Consider the following 14749-nt stretch of genomic DNA (forward strand, 5'->3'; position numbering starts at 1 on the left):
AAATGTTTACCAGACTTGGTTCTGGGATAACATGACATGACATAAAGAAGCTGCCCCTGCCGCAGAAAGGCTGCCAACATCATCAAAGACCCATCCCACCCCGGTAATGATTTTTATACCCTCTTCTGTCAGGCAGAAGATATAGAAGCCTGAACATACACACAAGCAGGTTCAGAACCAGTTTCTTCCTGGCCATTATCAGACTGATGATTAGACTCTCTAGCCTCAAATAATGCTGATCTTGCTAACGTTGATCTCGCCTAGTGCACGCTCTATTTAATGTAACCTGTACCGATGTCTGAGTTGTTTTGATCTGTACATCCTTGCTTACTATGATCTGCCTGTACTGCTCATAAATAAAGCTTTTCACTGTACTTCGGCACATGTAACAATGAATGAATGAATCAATCAATCTGTATTTTCCAGAGTTTCAAGAATGAGAAGTGATCTCAATGAAACCTTTCTTTTATTTATTCATTTGTGGGACATGGGCATTGCTGGCTGACCAGCATTTATTGCCCATGCCTGGTTGCCTTTGAGAAGGTGGTGGTGAGCTGCCTTCTTGAACTGCTGCAGTCTACCTGCTGTGGGTTCATCCACAATGCCATTCAGGAGAGAATTCCAGGATTTTGACCCAGTGACAGTGAAGGAACGGTGATATATTTCCAAGTCAGGATGGTAAGTGGCGTGGAGGGGAACTTAAAGGTGCTGGTGATCCCATGTATCTTCTGCTCTTGTCTTGCTAGATGAAAGTAGTTGTGGGCTTGGAAGATGTTTTCTGAGGGTCCTTGGTGAATTTCTGCCCTGCATCTAGTAGACAGAACACACTGCTGCTACTGGAGGAGGGAGTGGATGCTTATGGATCTAGTGCCGACAAACCAGGTTGCTTTGTCCTGGATAGTGTCAAGCCTCTTGAGTGTTGTTGGGTCTGCACTCATCCAGGCAAGTGTGGAATATTCCATCACACTCTTGACTTGTGCCTTATAGATGGTGGAGAGGCTTTGGTGAGTCAGGATATGAGTTACTCACTGCAGTATTCCTAGCCTCTGACCTGCTCTTGTAGCCGCTGTGTTTATGTAGTGAGTCCAGTTGAGTTTCTGGTCAATGATAACCCCAGAATGTTGATAGCTGGGGATTCAGTGATGGTAACACCATTGAATGTCAAGGGGCAGTGGTTAGATTGTCTCTTATTGGTGATGGTCATATCCTAGCATTTGTGTGACGTGAATGTTACTTGCCACTTGTCCGCTCAAGCCTGGATATTGTCCAAATTTTGTTGCATTTCAACATGGACTGCTTCAGTATTTGAGGAACCACAAATGGTGTTGAACATTGTGCAATCATCAGCGAACATCCCCACTTCTGACCTTACCAAGGAGGGAGGTTATTGATGAAGTAGCTGAAAATATTTGGGCCTAGGTCATCAAGCTGAGGAACTCCTGCAGAGATATCCTGGAGCTGAGGTGAATAGAATATAATAAAATAGAATATCCTTTATTGTCACTTGTACAATACAGAAGTGTAGCAGTACAGTGAAAAGTTTTTACAATGGTAGCCTTTTAATAGCAATATTTTAGGTACAAGTACCTAGTACAAATCTTAGAGTAAAAGAATGTGGTCTTGGACAAAGGGGATTAATGGAAAGCATAAGCGTCACTTATAGAAGTAGTTACAACATAGCGAAAAAGGTTTTAAATTACAGTCTGATAACAGCAGCTCAGCATGTGGCACCAGGCCCAAGTCTAGCAATTATCCCACATTGCTCCAGCCTCCAGTCTGCTCCTCACCGGCACTCAGCAGCAACCAGGTAAATCGCAGTGTACTGGGAGTCTGCCTCTCCGACACTCTGCTGGCTCGTGCTCGCTGTCTGCACGATGCTCCAGGGCTGCTTCCCCATGTACTGCTGCAGGCCTCTTCCTGCACTGCTGAAGGGCTTGCTGCTCATGGCATTCCAGGGCACGAGGGCTCGCTGCTCTGGACTTGCTGCCGGGTCCGGTGCTGAGGGAATAGAAGAAGAACAAAAAGAGGGAAAAAAGGAAAAAGATGGAAAAAGAACAGAGTGAGCACAGGAGCTCCGACAGGAGTGTACTACTCTGCCACCATCTTGGACAAAGACACCAGGTCACTGACCTCCACAACCATAACCATCTTCCTAAATTCAGGGATGACTCCAACCACCAGAGATTCTGCCCTCTAATGCCCATTGATCCTAGTTTTGCTAGGGCTCCTTGATGCTACAGTCACTCAAATGCAGTCTTGATGTCAAGGTCTGTTACTCTCACCTCACCTCTGAAATTCGGCTCTTTTGTCCATGTTTAAACCAAGGCTGTACTGAGGCCAGGGGTTGACTGCCCCTGGTGGAACCCAAACTGGGAGTCATTGAGCATGTTATTCCTGAGCATGTGCTGCTTGCTAGCACTATCATGAAGTGCTTTGAGAGGCTGGTTATGGCCATCAACTCCAGTCTCCCAACCAGCCTCAATGCCATACAATTTGTCTACCTATGCACCAGGTCCACAGAGGATGCCATATCCCCAACCCTGCACTCATCCCTGGAACATCTGGACAACAAGGCCACCTACATCAGACTCCTGCTCATTGACTACAGCTCCACCTTCAACACCATAATACCCCCAAGACTGATCTCAAAACACCATGACCTTGGTCTCAGCTCCACCCTCTGCAACTGGATCCTCAGCTTTCTGACCCACAGGCCGTAATCAGTGAGAATAGGTAACTGCACCTCTTCCACAATAACACTCAACACTGGAGCCCCCTTAAGGATGCGTCTTCCGCCTCCTACTGTACTCCGTTCATACCCACAACTGGGTTGCCAACTTCCGAACGAACGTCATCTACAAGTTCGCCACCACTGTAGTGGGATGGATATCTAACAACGAAAAGTCAAATTACAGGAGGGAGATAGAGGGCTTTGTGACATGGTGCAATGTAAACAATCTGTCTCTCAACGTCAGCAAAACTAAAGAACTGATCATTGACTTCAGAAAAAAAGGAGAACATGCCCCCATCTACATCAATGGAACTAAGGTGACAGGGTGAACAGCATCAAGTTCGATGGAGTGACAATAACTAACAACCTGTCCTGGACTTCCCACGTAGACACGATGGTCAAAAAGGCACAACAATGCTTCTCTTCCTCAGGCAGCTCAGGAAATTTGGCATGTCCACAAGGCCCCTCACCATTGAAAGCATACTGTCCGGGTGGATAATGGCCTGGTATGGCAACTGCTCTGCCCTATGACCATAAGAAACTACAGAAGGTGGCATGCACAGCCCAGTCCATCACAGAAGCCAACCTTCCTTTCATGGGCTCCACTCACATGGCTCTCTGTCTCGGAAAGGCTGCCAACATCATCAAAGACCCATCGCACCCCTGCAATGATCTCCTATAACCTCTTCCACTAGGCAGAAGATACAGAAGCCTGAACACACACACGTGCAGGTTCAGGAAAAGCTTCTTCCCGGCCATTATCAGACTGATGAATGGACTCTCTAGCCTCAAATAATGCTGAACTTGCTAACGGTGATCTTCACATTGCACACATCTGTGCAATGTAACCTTAATGCCTCTGTCTAAGTGTGTACATCGTTTGCTTCCTTTGATTCACCTGTACTATTTGTAAATGAAGCTCTTCACTTATGGCGCACGTGACAATAAATAAATCGATCAATGAAGCAATCAAATGATGACACCTTCTATCACTTTACCGATGATCAAGAGTAGACCGATGGGGCAATAATTTTCTGGGTTGGATTTTTGGTTGTCCTGCTTTTTATGTACATGACATACCTGAGCAATTTTCCACATTGTCGGGTGGATGCCAGTGTTCTAAATGTACTGGAACAGCTTGTCTAATGGAGACACATGTTCTGGAGCACAAGCCTTCAATACTACTGCCAGAATGCTGAGGTGGTCATTGCCTTTGCAGTATTCAATGTCTCCAACCGATATCACATGCAATGAATTGCTGAAGACTGGTATCTGTAATGCTGGCGAGCACTGGAGGAAGCTGAGATGGCTCATCCACTCGGCACTTCTGGCTGAAGATCGATGCGGAAGGTTCAGCCTTATCTTTTGCACTGATGTGCTGGGCTCTTCCATCATTGAGGATGGGGATATTTGTGGGGCATCCTCCTCCAATGAGTTGTTTAATTGTCCATCACCATTCACGACTGGATGTGGCAGGACTGCAGAGCTTAGATCTGATCCGTTGGTTGTGAGATCACTTAGCTCTGTCTATCACTTGTTGCTTATGCTGTTTGGCGTGTAAGAAGTCCTGTTTGGTGGCTTCACCAGGTTGACACCTCATTTTCAGGTATGCTTGGTGCTGCTCCTGGCATTCTTTTTGCACTCCCCATTGAAACAGAGTTGATCCCCTGGCTTGTTAGTACTGGCTGAGTGCTGGGCCATGCTGGGCTATGAGGTTACAGATTATGCTGGAGTACAATTCTGCTGCTGTTGATGGCCCACAGCACCTCACGGATGGCCATTCTTGACTTGCTTGATCTGTTGAAAGTTTGTCCCATTTAGCACGGTGATAGCACCAAACAGCATGATGGAGGTTATTCTCAATATGAAGGTGGGACTTCATCTCCATAAGGACTGTGCAGTTTGTCGCTCTTATCGATACTGTCATGGACAGATGCATCTGGTAAGGATGAGGTCAAGTATATTTCTCCCCTTGTTGGCTTCCTGACTGTCTGCTGTGGACCCAGTCTAGCAACTATGTCCTTTAGGACCAGACCAGCCCGATCAGTAGTACTGCTGCTTAGCCACTCAGAGTGACGATGGACATTGAAATCCCCCACCCAGAGTACATTTTGTGCCCTAATCATCCTCAGTGTTTGTCTAAGTGTTGTTCAACATGGAGCAGTACTGATTCATCAGCTGAAGGAGGATGGTATGTGGTAATCAGCAGGTGGTTTCCTTGCCCATGTTTAAACTAAAGCCACGAGACTAAAGCCAGCGTCAATGTAAAGGACTCCCACAGCAACTCCCTCCCGACTGTATAACACTGTGTGGTCACCTCTGCTGGGTCTACCTGCCAATGGATCAGGACACATCCAGGAATGGTGATGCTGTGTCTGGGACATTGTCAGCAATGTGATTCTGTGAGTCTAACTATGTCAGGCTGTTGCTTGACTAGTCTGTGAGACAGCTTTCCCAATGTTGGCACTAGACCCCAGATGTCAGCAAGGAGGACATGGCAAGGTTAACAGGGCTGTTTCTGCTGCTGTCTTTTCCCTAAAAAAATAATGAAAGGGATAGACAGGATAGGTGCAGGCGAGATGAATACACCCCCGCCTCCCCCACAGGGGAGTCCAGAAACAGGGTACACAATGCCTCAATGGCTACCGCCCAGTGGTTCTGCCTCCCTAATCATGAATTGCTTTGAGAGGCTGGTCATCACCCACATTAACTCTATCCTCCCAGCCTGCCCCGATCACCTGCAATTTGCCTACAGTCGAAACTGGCCCACAGCAGATGCCATTTCCCTAGCCCTGCACTCATCCCTGGAACATGTGGATAACAAGGATACCTACACCAGGCTCCGACTCATCAACTACAGCTCCACCTTCAACACCATAATCCCTATCAGACTAATCTCAAAACTCCGAGACCTATGTCTTGGCTCCACCCTTTGCAACTGGATCCTCAGCTTCCTGACCCACAGACTACAACCAGTGAAGATAGATAACAGCACCTCCTCCATGATAATCCTCAACACTGGCACCCCGGAAGACTGCGTTCTCACCTCCCTACTCCCTGTACACCCATGACTGTGTAGCCAAATTCCGAATGAACGCCATCTACAAATTTGCTGACAACACCACCATGGCAGGACGGATATCAAACAATGATGAGCCAGAATACTGGAAGGAGATAGAGGGTTTGGTGTTGTGGTGCAATGATAAAAACCTTTCTCAATGTCAGCAAAACAAAAGAACTGATCATTGACTTCAGAAAGAAAGGAGGAGAACACAACCCCCATCTACATCAAAGGAACTGAGGTTGACAGAGTGAACAGCATCAAGTTCCATGGAGTGACAATAACTAACAGCCTGTCCTGGACTTCCAACGTAGACGCGATGGTCAAGAAGGCACAGCAACACCTCTTCTTCCTCAGGCAGCTCAGGAAATTTGGCATGTCCATAAGGACCCTCACCAACTTTTACAGATGCACTATAGAAAGCATTCTATCCGAGTGCATTACAGCCTGGTACAGCAACTGCTCCACCCAGGACCATAAGAAACTACAGAAGGCTGTGTACACAGCCCAGACCATTCCGGAAGCCCACCTCCCATCCATGGACTCCATTTACACTTCTCGTTGCCCCAGAAAGGCTGTCAACATCATCCAAGACCCATCCTATCCCAGTAATGCTCTCTTCCAACCTCTCCCATCAGGCAGACAGTACACTCAGACAATGAAGGCCATCAGTTCAACAGGGACATGGTACCCATAGCAGCCCAAGCCAAACATAGACATGGACGGGAATTCCTAGAGGCATGTTTCTCCACCTGTAATGCAATCAACAAACACATAGAATTGGACCCCATATACAAACCCATACAGATCAAAACTGGAAATGACACTATTCACCATAACGGACCAAACAGTATAAATTCCAAGCGGAGTAGAATAACACAGCTTCATTGGAGGCTCCACTGATGATGTCACCTAGCACGGTGACGAAATGTCTGAACGAGAACAAGCAAGTCAACAACCTCAGACAATACAGAAGTTTGACCACATGCACAAACAGGTTCAGGGACAGCTTTTTCTGTAATGGATGTCTCTAACTTCATAATGTTGATCTTGCTTTGTGCACCTCATGTGCAGCCATAACACTGTATGCCTCGCTCTGTCTAAGCACCCTATGATCAGTATGTCCTTGTTTGCTTTGACCTGCCTGTACTGCTCACAAAAAATAGCTTTTCATTTTACTTATGACTACAATAAATTAAATCAATTGCAAAGAGGGAAGCCACTTTGGACCAAGATGAGGAGAAAGTGTCTACCAGATACTTGTGAATCTTTGGAATCATTGGCTGTGGAAGCTCAGTCTCTGAGCGTGTTGAGAGATTCACAAATTTCAGAATATCAATGATATAAAGGGATTCGGAATAGCGTTCAACAAAGTGAATGATCAGCCATGATCGTATAGACTGGTGGAACAGGTTGAATGGGCTGAATGCTCTACTCCTGCTCCTATATTCCTATGAAATGTAATAGCTGTATACTAAAAAATATACATATTTGTTGCCACTGACAGGGAGGGAGTTAAGAAGAGGGAAGCCAATCTCCCCTCCTCACCTAGTCTAATACTTTTCCAATGTACGGTAAACTAATCAATATTAAAAACAGAAATATATCCTCTTTGTGAATAACAATACCTTTCGCACGTTCATGCACTGCCGCTGCCTGAACATCATTCCGTCTTCCAGCAGCAGCTCTTTCACCTGGAGGGTTGTCTGGAACTCTGTTGAGATCAGCGTTGCCACCAGGAGCATTAGAAGGAATATTAAAATTAAGGGAACGCCGAATCTTTTTTGGTCTTTGTTGAACTGGACCATGTGCAGATACATTTCTTCTTAAACACGGGCTTTTCTGCGTTTTTGGCACTGTCATTTAACAAAGAGCAAAAAGTAATTCAATATTTACACTGCAATCATTTCACCAAAGAACGTGCTACATATTATAATCAATTTACAAATTGAGTGCATAACAATTTCTGATTCTAGACTGTTCTTGAAAAATTACCTTATTTCAATGAAAGTCAATTACAGTGACAAATACACATCTGTGTCCATCTCGGTCTCCTCTAGAAATCTCCAACATCACAGATGCCTGTCTTCAGCCATTATCAAGAAATAGGTGAAAGCACAGAATACTGCAAGAGCTACGGGCCCCAACAACATTCTGGCAATAGTTCTGAAGACTTATGCTCCAGAATTAGCCGTGTTGCTAGCCAAGCTATTCCACTGCATTGATCCAACAATGTGGCTACGTCCTATCCACAAAAACCAGGACAAATCCAACAATGTCAATTATACGCAGCACTGGCAAAGGAATGGCTTCTCAATGACATTCAGTTTGAGTTGGCGCCTGGCACATACAGCTCCTCATCTCATTACAACCTTGCTCCAAACATGAACAAAAGAGCTAAACTCCAGAGGTAGGTACAGAATCAAGGAGATGTAGTTAACTAGAATCAAATGTGAATCAGGAGGAAAACTGTCCGCTAGTTGAAGTGATACTTAGCCCAAAGGAAGAAGACTCCGGTTTTCAAATTGTGAAATCCATTATTTGTACTAAGTGCACCAACAATATACATAGAGTCATTGAGTCACACAGCATGGAAACAGACCCTTCAGTCAAATTCATTGGCGCTGATCAGACATCCCAATGCGACCTAGTCCCATTTGCCATCAATTGGCCCATATCCCTCTCAACCCTTCCTATCTGTATATCCATCCATTTGGTCTCACCCATCCTCTACATCGGTGAGACCAAGTGTAGACTCGGAGACCATTTTGTACAGCATCTGCGCTCTGTCCGCGACAAATGACAGCACCTTCCAATCGCCAACCATTTTAATTCCCCCTCCCACTCCCTGAGTGACATGACCATCCTGGGCCTCTTCCAGTGTCCCATAAACCCGCAAACTTGAGGAGCGGCACCTCACATTCTGCCTCAGGAGACTACAGCCCGATAGCCTAAACATGGAATCCACCAGTTTTAAAATCTCCCCACCCCCAGCCTCATCCCATGTCCAACCCTCCCTCTCATCCCCACTTCCTTGACCTGACACAACCTGTCCATCTTCTCTCCCACCTATCCACCCCTCCCATCCCACTGACCAATCCCCACCACTCCCTATCTGCACTCACCTATCACCATCCCACCTACCTTACCCAGCCCCACCCCTCCTCTCTCTATTTATTTCTGAGTTCCCTTCCCCCTCCCCATTTCTGAAGAAGAGTCCCAACCCAAAACGTTAACTTTTCTGCTCCTCTGACGCTGCCTGGCCTGCTGTGTTCTTCCAGCTTCATACTGTGTTATCTCTGACGCCAGCATCTGCAGTTCTTGCTATCCCCCAATCTACTCAACCTCTCCTCTTAAGCCAACCCTCTCAAATCTGGAATCAGCCAAATGAACCTCCTCTGCATGCTCCTCCTTTCTCAAGTAAGGAGACCAAAACTGTACACAGTACTCTAGGTGTGGCCTTACCAGCATCCTATACAGCTGCAGCACAACCTCCCTCTTTTCAACTCCATCCCTCTAGCAATGAAGGACAATGCTCCATTTGCCTTCTTAATGTCTGTCAGGGCTCCCCGTTTGGACCAGATTAACAGCCCCAATCGGGAAACTCATATTCTATGAGGTCCACCTGCCTGACCTTGTTACAATCACTACGTTAACCACACTTGCGTGAAAAAAAAAGTCAGGCTCAGTGTTCAAATGACAATTCGCATATGCTAGTAGCTAAATGTATCCAAACATTGGCCATGATGTTTGTATGAAAAGGATTATGTCCACACATTGTACCATTGTTAAAAAAGTTAGAGGAACTTATCAGCCATGATTGAATGGTGGAGCAGACTTGATGGGCTGAATGGCCTAATTTATACTCCTATGTCTTATGGTCTTCTAAAGTTGGTCTTCTTACTTTCAGTCCTAATGAAAAGTTTCAACTTTGTAAAGACTGCAACATTTTTATTTTTCTGTATTTTACATTGAGGACTGAAATGGAAAAAAGAGACTGTTTCAAGAACCAAGGATTGTGGAAAAAATAGCTGCATTTATTAATTGCAAGTTACCAGCACTTATTGTAAGTGCTGTTTATACTGTTCAACCAATGGGGGAAGTTACTGTAGCTGGAGCCAGGGAATGCGTGCAGAATGAGATTTGGCCAGCACCAAGGAGCTAATTGTTTTCTGAAGTGAGGACCAGTAATCGATGACTAAGGCCTCTGCCTGCCTACAACTGCGTGATTGATCACAGGATAGCTGAACAGCATGTAGGTGAGAGATGGGCAAGATTCTTCAGGCCTCGGAATGGAAAGTGCTGCCTTTGTCTCTGTAGTTTAAAAGAAAACACTTGAAACCTGAAGAAAGCCAGTTTATTTGCCCTCATTAATCACTATAAGGTATGACTTTTAACCAACAAGTCAGAGATCTTATAATGTGTAAATCAGTTGTTCCTTGTACACGGAAGTGAAAGAAGACCTGGAGAGAGAGATATCAACAAACATGATGGTCATGGCAAGCTAAAATGAACATCTCAGTGAACTCTGTGGACAGGGGCCATTGAACAGCCTTCCCAGTTATCCCCTAAACTCTTAATACCCTTTTGCATCTGTCTGCATGTTTATCTAGTAGGTGTTTATAAGGTTGTTAGAGCTTTAATGAGTAGACATAATTAATTAATTATGTCAACACATCATAACTGTTTACCAGTACCTAGAATCTATTTATTTGTACTAAATGGTAATTCTTTGAAATGTGGTCCATGTTCTCTATCAATCTGGACCTATTGGCTTACTTTTATCAAACCCTTAATTTTTTTGACAACTTCAGGAGTAGCATGGCTTTATTTCCAATGCACTACCACAGTGAGGCTTAAGAACTCCAAGTCTCTTTTACCAATGTTTAAATACTTAAGTAAGCTTCAACAAATTCAAAATTAAATGCAATTTTCAACATAAACCTACACAGACATCATGTACCATTTGATTGTAACTGTGATCCTGGCACTAGTAGGTAAATGATGCATCATTGTAAGCTTTCAAAGTATTCCTGTGTAAAGGGGATTCCACTGCAATTTCAGCTAAGTTATGGAAGTTCTGAGGAAATAACTCACAATGTTGTTGCTAGATACTTGGTACAACATATTATAATGAGATGATATAACTGTTTAGTTATATTTACCCATGCCTGATGGTACTGCAGATGCAATTCGAACATTATTCAAAGCCGCAGGTGCACGTTCTGAAATGAATACAAGCAAACAGAAGAAGTCAGAATTCAATGCTCACCAAACAATATTGACGTGAATGTCGTTGAATACCAGCATTTGTTGCTCACCCTCAATGTCCCTTGATATGAGTAGCTTGCCAGAATATTTCAGCTGAAACTTAAGAGTCAACCACATTACTATGGATTAGGCATCACATAAATGCTGGACTGGACATACATCCATCTCGAAAGGATAGTGATGAAACTGAGGGGTTTTTACAATAATCAATCATAATTTCATACTAACCATTAATGATTCAAGTTCCCAGATCCAGATTTTATTCATTGAATATTGGTCTGTGCTTCTGGATTACTAGACCAACGATACTACCACAATTCCACTACCTTCCCCTATTAGCACATGTATTGTAACCATCAGATCTGTCCAATCATAATAACAAACTCTATCTTCTATCGACTTCGCCAGTAAACCAAAACTAATCTGCTATTATCTAAATCAAAGTTTTATTTGTTTCTAATTTAAAATATTAAGGTCTATAAAGTGTATAATGGTAGAAACACAATTCTGAGGTGAAGAAACCCACACTGCATATCCCAATAAACCTAGCAATGAATATACTTTAAGTTCAACTCAAAGTAGAAAATTTGACAGCCATTGCAGAATTCAGACCATCTTGCCAAAAACAATACAAAAATAAACAACTAAAACTATGCGCCGAGGGGCAATTAAGAGTCAACTACATTTTTTTTCAGGAACAAAAACAAAGTTGCTGGAAAAGCTCAGCAGGTCTGACAGCATCCGTGGAGGAGAAAACAGAGTTAACGTTTCGGGTCTGGTGACCCTTCCTCAGAGTTCTCCTCCACAGATGCTGCCAGAGCTGCTGAGCTTTTCCAGCAACTTTGTTTTTGTTCCTGATTTACAGCATCCGCAGTTCTTTTGGTTTACTTTTTTTTTCATTCAGTTATGGGACGTAGACATCATTGGATGGGCCACCATTTATTGCTCATCCCTTGTTTCTGTTGAGAAGGTGGTGGTGAGCTGTCTCCTTCAGCCGCTGCAGTCCATGAGCTATAGGTAGACCTACAATGTCATTACGGAGGCAATTCCAGATTTTGACCCAGGGATACTGAAGGAACGGCTATATGTTTCCACATCAGGATGGTGAGTAGCTCAGAGGGGAACTTACAGAAGGACAACTTGCCCTTGTCCTTCTAGATGGAACTGGTTATGGGGTTGGAAGGTGCTGGCTCAGAATACCTGCAATGCATTTGTAGATAGTACACGTTGCTACAACTGAGCTTTGGTGGTGGAAGAAGTGGATGTTTGTGATTTGGTGTCAATCAAGTAGGCTGCTTTGTCCTGGATGGTGTCATGCTCCTTGAGTATTACTGAAGCTGCATACACTCAGGCAAGTGGAGAGTATTCCATCACACTCCTAACTTGTTCCTTGTAGATGCTGGACATACTTTGGGGAGACAGGAGGTGAGTTATTCAGTATTCCTAGCCTCTGACCTGCCCTTGTAGCCACTGTGTTAATATGACAAGTCCAGTTGAGTTTCTGGTCAATGATAACACCCAGGACCAGATAGTGGGAGATTCAGTGGTGGTAACGCCATTGAATGTCAAGGTGTATTCAGTGGATTGTCTCTTATTGGAGTTAGTAATTGCCTGGCATTTGTGTGACACATGTGTTACTTGCCACTTTTCAGCCTAAGCCCGGATACTGTTCAGGTCTTGTTGCATTTGGATGTAGACTGCTTCAAGACCAGAGGACCTTCAACTGGAGCTGAACATTGTGCAATCATCAGCGAACATCCCCACTTCTGACATTATGGAGGAGGGAAGATCATTGAAGAAGCAGCTGAAGATGGCTGGGCCTAGTACACTACCCTGAGAAACTCTGCAGAAATTCCCTGCAGCTGAGATGACTGCCAACAACCACAATCAACTACCACTGTGCCAAGCACGAGTCCAGTGGGCAGAGTGTTTTCCCTGGATTCCCAATGACTCCGGTTTTGCTAAGGCTCCTTTATGCCACATTTGGCGAAATGTGGCCTTAACGTCAAGGGCTATCACTTTCCCTAAACTCTGGAATTCAGATCTTTTGGCCATGTTTGGACAAGGTTGTTATGAGGTTAGGAGCTGAGCAACCCTGGCAGAACCCAAATTGGGCGCCTCCAAGCCTGCACTGACATGCTGCCCATCACATCGAAAACTCCCTACCCTCTGGGGACCGTATCCCTCTGTTCCCATCCTATTCACGTATTTGTCAAGATGCCTTTTAAAAGTCACTATCGTACCTGCTTCCACTACATCCCCCGGCAGTGAGTTCCAGGCACCCACCACCCTCTGTGTAAAAAACTTGCCTCGCACATCACCTTTAAACCTTGCCCCTCACACCTTAAGCCTATGGCCCCTAGTAACTGACTCTTCCACCTGGGAAAAAGCTTCTGACTGTCCAGTCTATCCAAGCCCTTCATAATCTCGTAGATCTCTATCTGGTCGCCCCTCAACCTCTGTCGTCCCAGTGAGAACAGCCCAAGTTTCTCCAACCTCTCCTCATAGCTAATGCCCTCCATACAACATCCTGGTAAATCTTTTCTGTACCTTCTCCAAAGCCACCACATCCTCCTGGTAGGGTGGCAACCAGAATTGAACACAATATTCCAAATGCGGCCTAACTAAAGGTTCTATAAAGCTGCAACATTACCTGCCAATTCTTAAACTCAATGCCCCGGCCAATGAAGGCAAGCATACCATACGCCTTGTTGACTCTGTGGGAACGAGAGAGACTCGCAGTTGGTGTGTTGCCTCCCAGGGTCCGTGATGTCTCGGATCGTGTTTTCGGAATCCTTAAGGGGGAGGGGGAGCAGCCCCAAGTCGTGGTCCACATAGGCACCAACGACATAGGTAGGAAAAGGGATGGGGACGTAAGGCAGAAATTCAAGGAGCTAGGGTGGAAGCTTAGAGCTAGAACAAACAGAGTTGTTATCTCTGTTACCCGTGCCACGTGCTAGCGAGGCGAGGAATAGGGAGAGACAGCAGTTGAACACGTGGCTACAGGGATGGTACAGGAGGGAGGGATTCAGATACCTGGATAATTGGGGCTCATTCTGGGGTAGGTGGGACCTCTACAAACGGGATGGTCTACACCTGAACCAGAGGGGTACCAATATCCTAGGGGGGAAATTTGCTAATGCTCTTCGGGAGGGTTTAAACTAATTCAACAGGGGTTGGGAACCTGAATTGTAGCTCCAGTGTACAGGAGGTTGAGAGTAGTGAGGTCATAAATAAGGTTTCAAGGTCGCAGGAGTGTACTGGCAGGCAGGAAGGTGGTTTGAAGTGTGTCTACTTCAATGCCAGGAGCATCCGGAATAAGGTGGGTGAACTTGCAGCATGGGTTGGTACCTGGGACTTCGATGATGTGGCCATTTCGGAGACATGGATAGAGCAGGGACAGGAATGGTTGTTGCAGGTTCCGGGGTTTAGATGTTTCAGTAAGATCAGGGAAGGTGGTAAAAGAGGGGGAGGTGTGGCATTGTTAGTCAAGGACAGTATTACAGTGGCAGAAAGGACATTTGATTACAACTCGTCTACTGAGGTAGTATGGGCTGAGGTTAGAAACAGGAAAGGAGAGGTCACCCTGTTGGGAGTTTTCTGCAGGCCTCCGAAAAGTTCCAGAGATGTAGAGGAAAAGATTGCAAAGATGATTCTGGATAGGAGCGAAAGTAACAGGGTAGTTG

The 14749-nt window shown here is 45.1% G+C and overlaps 1 protein-coding gene across 1 annotated transcript in view; it reads right to left on the reverse strand.

Moving 5' to 3' along the window:
• Positions 1-1783: 1783 nt before the first annotated feature.
• The window catches only part of LOC125487263, a 37142-nt gene continuing 24176 nt past the window's right edge, over positions 1784-14749 (reverse strand). Inside the window, exons 2-4 of the mRNA XM_048618091.1 lie at positions 10958-11017; positions 7421-7648; positions 1784-1998 (exon numbers count right to left, since the gene is read on the reverse strand). Coding sequence (XP_048474048.1) covers positions 1784-1998; positions 7421-7648; positions 10958-11017 — 503 coding nt within the window. The remainder of the gene's footprint in view (positions 1999-7420; positions 7649-10957; positions 11018-14749) is intronic.

Source organism: Rhincodon typus, chromosome 2 (assembly GCF_021869965.1).
Source record: "Rhincodon typus isolate 14 chromosome 2, sRhiTyp1.1, whole genome shotgun sequence".
NCBI lineage: Eukaryota > Metazoa > Chordata > Chondrichthyes > Orectolobiformes > Rhincodontidae > Rhincodon > Rhincodon typus.